General features: G+C 49.3%; 1 protein-coding gene across 1 annotated transcript in view; it reads right to left on the reverse strand.

Annotated features, from left to right (window-relative positions):
* Positions 1–8,592, reverse strand: part of GRAMD1B (GRAM domain containing 1B) — a 32,275-nt gene that overhangs the window by 7,992 nt on the left and 15,691 nt on the right. The window contains exons 3-11 of the mRNA XM_010132912.1: positions 8,182–8,266; positions 7,214–7,317; positions 6,961–7,056; positions 6,401–6,481; positions 4,111–4,226; positions 3,468–3,624; positions 2,597–2,786; positions 2,079–2,222; positions 1,291–1,409 (exon numbers count right to left, since the gene is read on the reverse strand). Of these exons, the coding sequence (XP_010131214.1) occupies positions 1,291–1,409; positions 2,079–2,222; positions 2,597–2,786; positions 3,468–3,624; positions 4,111–4,226; positions 6,401–6,481; positions 6,961–7,056; positions 7,214–7,317; positions 8,182–8,266 (1,092 nt within the window). The remainder of the gene's footprint in view (positions 1–1,290; positions 1,410–2,078; positions 2,223–2,596; positions 2,787–3,467; positions 3,625–4,110; positions 4,227–6,400; positions 6,482–6,960; positions 7,057–7,213; positions 7,318–8,181; positions 8,267–8,592) is intronic.

The following is an 8,592-nucleotide window of genomic DNA, read 5'->3' on the forward strand; positions in this document are numbered from 1 at the left end:
CACCTCTAAGGGAAGGTATAGGTGAGGAAACCAAGTGTTTCGCTCAGCTGTTTCCCAAAGGCGTGTTTCAGAAGGGACATTAAGTTCCAGCAGCCCAACCTCCAGCATTTCGTATCAGAGCCGTAATTATGTACACTGCCACGTGAGGACCAGTTCTTTGGGACCTCTCCAAGTGCTACCTCTTCTCATTGAACTGATGCCTGGCTTGATCTAAAACCAGAGGGGGCCCTGCCTTGAGCAGAGGTTCCTTCTCGTGTAAATTGTTCTGCTATTCTAAACACCATAAAACCATGTCACTTACTTCTTTTATGCATTTCTGACCTGCTTCTATCTTTTCTCCAGAACAAATCTCACAGAGGGGACAGACACAGTTAACTGCAGATCCATATGCATGAGTGTGGCTTTTCTTATGGACTATTTCCACTTACCTCTGCAGTGAGGACACAGAAGAGTGTGCCTCGGTGGCTGACCCCAAACTCACAATAAAATAGGCCACGTCCTTCCTTGCCTGAAAGCGTACTGTTCCCTTTGCCCATCAGTTTCCTCTCCGCTTTTCTTTTTCTTATCTTCCCCACACAGTCTTTGCCTCTGAACACTACACTTCATCCCCTCCTTACAAGGTGCACCCTGCTGCTGGGATTCTCACAGAATCGCAGAACGCTTTGAGATGGAAAGGAACCTTCCAAAGTCATCCAGTCCAGCCCTCTGCAGTGAGCAGGGATATCTGCAGCTAGAGGTGGCTCCTCTCCCTGACATGGAAGGAGGCTCTTCCTCCCTCACCAGCTGCAGCCCCTGCTAGGTAACAACTGCCCTGGTCTTCCCAGTGCACTGCAGAGCCTCCCCTTTTTTACCTTTTTCTCCAGGTCATCATCTAACTGTCCTCAAGAGGAATAAGGAAGCCTGGACACCTATATACAGAGCTGTGAGAAGAACCAGACAGACAGTATCTGACTTTCTTGTGCCCTGCTCATGAATAACATCTGCTGGTCTCACCACAGCTCAAAAACTACCAGTACAAGTGACAAACATGGTGGTGACAATGTGCTGGCTTGTTTACAAACTCGTCTGCTTTTGCTGGAAAACGCGTGGTCCTGTCCTGGCAATGCATCCAGTGGGATCAGCTGTTCACACTGGCAGTGATACTGGGGAGCAAGTTAATAGGAGAAAAACGTGTAAAGGAAATGGACTGGGAGAATAATGAAAACACGCAAAGCAGCACAGCCAGGACAAGACAGTAACTCACAGACCTGTTTCTACAAAGTATTACACCCCTGCTCCCCTTCCACATACCTGCGTCTCAGTGACAGTGGCAGTTTTGGGGGCCAGAGGGTTGGTGAGGGTAATGGTATACAAGATCACTCTGGTCTGATTGCCATTTTCTTCCTTCTTCCAGGGATGAAAGATAATATCTGAGAGGACAAAACAATATTCCGTTCAAGTAACTGGAGAGGATCTTGGGTCCGTTCCCCAGGGAAAGGCATAACCATATAACCAGGCTCAGGACAGCATTTCCTTCCCCTTGGAAAGCCTGGCTGCAGAAGCACTAGAGCTCAGCTGAGTAGGAAAGGTCGGTCTCCTGTGCTAACGGCCATTATTTTCCTCTCTTAAGTGCCGGGAAAGGGGGAGAGGCTGAGGACATACCTCCTTCAGCAAAGCCACAGTGACAGGGGAAGCAGGACTACAGCACGCCAAGGGACACTCTCATTGCATCACCAACTGCACAGTTCGTGTCAGTGACTCATGTGGAGCTAGAAGAGCTTTTTCCTCACACTGTTAAACCTTGAAGACAGCATCAGGCCTTAGATAATGTTAAAAATAAGAGTCTGCTTCTTCCATAAACTTAGATCCAGCTCTTAGGAAATAAAACTGGACAGGCAAACAAGGCTGGTTCTACCTGCTTTTGACTGCTGTCAGTACAGACTACAGCTGTCCCGAGTTCTCGGAGTATTACCCAATCCCTCTACCATCAGGCACAGCTACACCTCCAAGGCATGTGCAGAGACCTTCCTTCTGCAGAGGACTGTAGCTGGCAGGGAACACAGCCCGTCTGCGACCGGGCTTTGCCACCAGCAGCTTACCAGAGAACCGGCGCTGTTCCATGAAGTCCCTCTGGAACTGGGAGTCCGTGAAAAGCAAGTCATACAGTTTGTCCACGCTGAAGTTGAACACTTCATTCACATACTGACGGCCGTTCAAATCCTCGTAAAAGGCTTGGACCTCTCCTGCAGGGAAACAGGCCCGCAGGCCCCAGCCGTGATCCTCTGTGCCAACACCAGAGGCTGTGCTTTCGCAGTACAGGGACCTTAGTATTTTACTTTATCAAGAAGGAACCCGAAGGAGGGACTTCTAACCCTTTTCCTCCATGATCCCAGGACAGTAGTTGGAATGTCAGAAGGGGTAATTAACTATATAGGTTGTATTAGGGACATCCTTCCAAATACCCCATGCATTTGCCTCCTGCGGCCCAGGATGGGCATTGTTCGCATCTTCTGAACTCTTAGGGTCCAGAAAAGGAATTCAGTATTCGCTGCTCCAGTCTCTCACTGGAAAGGATGGAAGAAGGCTGAAAAACCACCAATGGCCCTTGTCCGCATACCTTCATCATGGGTCTCTGAGGAGTCACTGAGCTCTGTGGGAATGTCTTCATTGTCATTGAAGTCTAGGGAAGGGGAGTTCACGGGGCCGATGATCTCTATCTTCTCTCCCATGATATTTGCGATGCCAAGGTCTTTCTCCACAGGACTCTCTGCCACTGCCTCCTCCTCTTCTGGTAGCACTCCATCAAACTGCAGCAAGGAGAGAGTATAATGAGGGCGAGATCAGCACCTGGAAATTAGGGGCTATTTCTGAAAACTTTGTATCTGTGGGCCATTTTTCATACCTCTGAACATTTGGCCTCAACATGTCTGGAAACTAAATAGTAGAGAGAGGAGGAAGGTTACCATGCAGGGGTTGTACTCATGGGCGTATTAGATCACCTCCTCCCACAGCTGAAGCTTGGGACGTTCACAAGGCTTTTTGTCTGTTCAGACAAGCACACAGACAAACTGGTTTTGCTCCCAAAGAAGCCCTATACAGCTAGGAACATCTGAGCTTACATCTAGACAAGGTCTGCTTGCTGAAATGCTATGAGGGCACACACTGTTCCCTAGGGAATACAGGAAGGCAGAGAAAAAATTATAAGCCTTTCATCTCCAACACCGTTTATTTTCTAGAAGTACAGAAAGCAAAAAGCAGGGGCTGCTCCGAGTCCCAGTTTACCCACCGCCTTTTAGGCCAGGCACGCTTTGCTCACTTTTTCTTGGCCAAATGCCAAGCCCACAGATAGCACTGACTCGAGGACTGAGGTGAGCGGCAGAGGAAGAGGAGCTGCAGGGGAAAGGGTCACCCCAGGCACTCAAGGACTACCTGCTGGGTGCCAGAGAAAAGCATCACTGCTCGCACTGCAACGGAGGACGAACGCGTACCGAGGCCGGCGCTTCGCTGCTTCCCGTGGACGTCAACGTGCTGGCAGTGACGGATTTCTTCGGCAGCTGAGGGCTAGCTTCCGGCTTGGCCTCCATGCTGCTTTTTGAGGAGCTGTCGTTGACTTCATTCTCTTCCACGGGGATTTCTTCACAGTAGCTGAGATGCCACAGAGAACACAGGTTTTTATGTTTACCCCTCTCAGTACAGCTACAACTGGACACACAGAGCAAGTAGGAATACTTCCGTGAAGTTCCCCGTCTGACCAAAAGCGGAAATGGCTCAGTGCAGGGAAGATCAAGCCCAGAATTTTCAAGAATTTATGCACAGACTGACAAGCATCAGCACTTTCTGACCATGTAATACACTGACTGGCCTTGTGAGCAGGATGCTTTGGCATTTACGGAATCGCCCACCTAGCTCAGCAAGTAGAGAGGCAGGAATTTCAGTCTCTACGGACTTCCGGAGGAAATGGTACGCTTTCAGCTTCTTAGACATTACACATTTAAGGGCAAACATCTAGCCAGAACCCAGCAGCTCTCACCAGGGACAATCAGCGGTTTGTGGTATGCATTACATCAGGACTTTGCTCTCCTGAGGCCATCTTTTCTTCATCACAGGCAGATTTTACTCCTCCTCACTCACCCCATTGTGTTGAAGTCATCATCCGGAGGCACATAGTCTTCATCATCGCTGGTCAGACCTAGCTCATTCCCATAACACTGGTGGACAAAGTGCCAGAGCTCCTTTGGACAGAGAGGCTGAAAGAGGGAACAGAGAACAGCATACATTTTCACCTGGAATACTAAAATATGGTGAATTTGGGGGACTGCTGTTGTCAGGAGTATTACATTCCTTGCCCTGAAAGGAGATGAGAGAGATTCTGACACAGCCCCTGATGGGAGGTGGGAGCCTTCCAACGGGCTCCTCTCTCCCAGATTTCAGTGAAGCTCCAAGGTGGATTGTGTGTTACAGGCAGGCTGGCCCGGCTCCGCGCTGGCTAAGAGCTGCAGCTCTTAGCGCTAGGAGTGTCTGCATCCTTAGATCGTTAGGCCAAGCTGGCTTAGAGATTGCGCCATCAAGCAACAAAAGGCCCTTTCGACAAGTCAGCCTTCACCGACAGCCCAGGTTCTGCCCTGAAATCTGGCTTTGTTAAGCCTTCCACGCCACAGCCTCACATTACTTAAGACTATCAGAAAGCCGACGTGAGGCTACACCCAGAGCAGCGTATGAAATGAGATTTCCCACTACGACACTGCTGGGCATGTGAGAGTGTAAGTGGTAAACCTGCATGTCCCTCCACACACGTTTTCCCCTCCTCTTCTGCTGTGCCTCCATTTAATGTCTCCTACCATAGCAAACCCCAACATCGTACGAGGTTTTTTCTCTGCCAGGTTTGTTTAAATTAAAGCTGCCCGAAGAATCACAGCTGCAGGGAAAAACAATCTAAACCAGCAAAGAAACAAAGAAAAACGTTTGCTGTTGCAGTTTAAAATCAGAGTTTGTCTCGCCAGATACTATTGTGAAAAGCCTGTATACGCTTTCAGTTAAAAAGAGAAAGGAATTACGGAGACCATTCACAAAAGCCCGGCTTTTCAGAGGTGCCGGTTAGCTGATCACCAGGACTGCCTTCCGAGGTTCTTAAGAAACGGGGCAGGAGAACTTGTGATTTAAATTCATGGTACAGTGTGAAAGGGCATAGATTTTTACCCACGAGAAATTTATGACCTATCACAAAGATTTCTTGCTAATGGGGGAAAACAAACCTAGTGAACTTATATCTGAGTTGCTAGCTTGAACTTCTTCCCATAGTTACTGCACGGGACAAGGCAGGAAATTTTTTATCTAGCTCCCAAAAGTAGCAACCAAAAGCATGGGGGAAAAACCTCGAAGGAGAAACTTGAATCCAGAAAAATGTCTTAACTCTGTTTCACCTTCTCTCCCACATGCACCCTAATTCACATATCTTATCAGGAAATACTGATAACGAGGTTCGTTCTCCCTCTCTCCTGCCAGGCATAGATCCTACCTCTGAAAAAAAAGCTCTGGGAGCGTTTCCTGTCTTTATCACCCCACGTCTCAGTCCCCATTGGCTTTGACCTTGAAACCAAGGGCTCTGAATTGTGTTAGGAACTTCAAAAGGCTGATCAAATTACAGCATATGGTAGCGACACGAGCTGCCCAACGCCAAGTGATCCTTTTGCACACTAAATGCCACTCCAGCTCTCAGGACAGGGTATTCCGGGTGCTTGATTACTTAAGCCTTCCAGTACGGTATGAACTCAAGCCAGAACAAATCAAAACACCGGTAGCACTGTAACATCGGTTCATGATGTCTTACTCCTGCAGGGAGGCCAGAAATACTCAATGGACTGTGGAACAGATACTCAGATCAAGTACAGGGCAATATGGGGCCTCTGGCACAGCAGGTGCGCATCCCTGCTAGATCTGAAAATCCAGCCGAGCCCTTACCCAGTGCACTTCGCATCCACCCTTGTTCTCGTTTGGTTTTGGAATGCCTTGAAACGTGCCCTTTCTCTGTCCGATGTGGAACTCTACCCTTCTGAAGCACTAGGAGCTCTGCCTGTGCAGTGAGCTGTTGCTGCTGCATTTTGACCTGCTTTCTTCTGGACCGTTTCACCTGAATTACAGACCTCAAAACAACTCCCTCCTGAGACACGTGCTTCCACACCTCAGCAGAGGCAAAGCTGCACCTACTGTGTGTGTGAGACACACGTGTACAGTCAGTATTCCACGTGAAAAGGGAGAATTGCACCCGCAGTTAAGCACCTGCTCTGCCTAACCACACGCTCACTGTATGTCTTTTTATGCATATGCATCAGTCACAGACATTATGCTTCTGCATATATATACATATATATAGAGGTCACCTCCCTTTCATCCCACCCCGACCCCGAAGTGCTGGCCTCTGTACCTTGTCAAGGAGAGCATTCTGCCAGAGTCTGAACATCATCATGTATGTCCTGTCTCGAGCCCCAAAGGAAGTAAAAAAGTGCTGAATGGGAAGAGATGGAGAGAAAACTCAGGTCAGAAAAGGCCCAAAAATGAGAAGACAAAGAGACCCATTTTGTTTGGATCACTTTCCAGCTACAGTTCACAGAAGGACTGAGCAAGCCCCACAGCACAGCTGCTCAGTTCCTGGGCACAGGCTGAAGCTCCGGGAGGCCTCACAGAAAGGCTGAGTGCCGCTCACCCCAGGGAGTGAGTTTGAGCACAGAAACAGTTCCGGAAGAGATGCGCTAATACAACCCAGATATTCTAGCTGGCCCCGCTCCCCACATACAAGCTACGTGTGTTCCAGACGCAGCCCAAGGTCGGCAGCAGCTCTGTGCCCAGCCCTCTTCCCTTGGTGCTTCCTCCCAGGCCCCAGGTAGCACAAGCAGTCAGTCTGAAAAATCCTGCCACACACGTGTATTGCCCTGCCCCTGGCAGCCACAACGGGCACCTGCAGAGGTGGAGGCTTCAAGGATGTACCTTTTCAGTGTCAGTGCAAACTTGGATGGCATTAGGAATGAGCCGTGCTGTTTTTTCCTTGGTCATCGAGCAGATATCCTTCAAGCGAACTGTCAGCTACAGTCAGAGCCATGCAGAAAGGGGAAGGCAGAAAAAGAACACACGTAAAGAGAGACACTGATGAAAAAGACAACAGACAGAGTGCTTTTAAAGCAATGTCAGCAAATACGCTGACATAAAACACATGCTCGATGCAGCAGTCTGTCAGCCTTACCAGTGTCTCCCAGCGGAAGATGTTGCTGTAAAAGCAGATCCAGTTTTCAGAGAGGTAGAGGCGGCCCTGCAGGAGAATGTCTCTTTGTAGCGCACATGAGTAATCTGTGGGTAGGCAACAGATGATCATTTAGGAGCACCAAAACCAGAAGACAGGACAGCCTAAAGGTGAGGATAAGCCATAGCACCAAGAGAAGCAGCTGCTCCACACAATCCTGCAGAAAGTCAAAGGCAGAGCCAGAAGGAACTGAGCCACAGCTGCTGCTCTGTCCAATAGGTCAGGATTCCTCCCAAGGGCACGTCACAGTCAGTCTCTCTGCCTGATGATCTTGTCTGATTAGCTGGTCGTTCTGTAGCAGCCTATTTACTATTTCCAGATTTTGAACTGCCTTTTCCTTTTTGCCTTCTAGCGTCATTCCTCACTTCTCTCCCAGTTCAAGCATCCTAAACTGCTGTTCCTCTGCTAGGATGTGCACCTTTCGACAGTCTGAGACGTGGCATGAGATCACCGCTTACGTAAGATGAAAGAACAGATGCAGTGCACTAGGCAGGCACTAATCAGCTGCCAGGCCACAGCCTAGATGGACAGGGGAAGGGCAGTCATGTGTGAGCAGGGAGCATCGGGGATGTCAGAAAAACGGGAAGCTCAGCTGAGACATGCAACCCTGACCAGATAAGAAAAGGGCTCAAACACTAACACACGGTCAGGTTTGGCAGAGCCCTGTGGAGAAAAACATGCTTCTAAATCATGAGGGAAGAGCACCGTAGCTGATACATGTCAGTGTTGCTCCCCCTGAAATAAAATGACCAAAACCCATTAGAAATGTTGAGGAGGGGTTCTGTCTGTGCAAGACAGACACCACGGGCTTGATCCTTTGAAGAAGAAAAAGCTGCATGCATGTGTGCTGGATTTCCTCCCCACACCACGGGCCAGTGCAACCGAGCACTGCACCAAGGGGCTGACCTTACCTACGATGAGGCGCTCGGTGTCAGGAAGCTGTTTGAAGAGTTTCCTGAAATCTTCATTCCGTTGTTTGTAGGTTGGACTCAACACCTGCAAATAACAGAGCGCCTGTTAAAGAGAGGGGCGGGCAGGAGTACAGAGAAATGGAGTGGGAAACAGGAACACCTTGGGAAGGAGAAGGGGGATCAGGTGCACTTACAAAGCGTGAGGCTAGGAGCTCCCATCGCAGCAGACACAGACGGGAGGATTTGGGATTTAGTGCACTGAGCGAGAAGAGAACCTGGCTTGGAAGAGCATGTACAGAGTAGAAGGGCTATACCCGTATCTGCCAGGTAGCAAAACGGAACTGCATGGGAGCTGTGGCAGCAGGAGAATCTCTTTTTCTGCAGTCCTAGCCTGTACGAGGTACGACACAC

This window comes from Buceros rhinoceros, unplaced genomic scaffold (genome assembly GCF_000710305.1).
Source record: "Buceros rhinoceros silvestris isolate BGI_N320 unplaced genomic scaffold, ASM71030v1 scaffold15523, whole genome shotgun sequence".
In the NCBI taxonomy this organism is placed as follows: Eukaryota; Metazoa; Chordata; class Aves; order Bucerotiformes; family Bucerotidae; genus Buceros; species Buceros rhinoceros.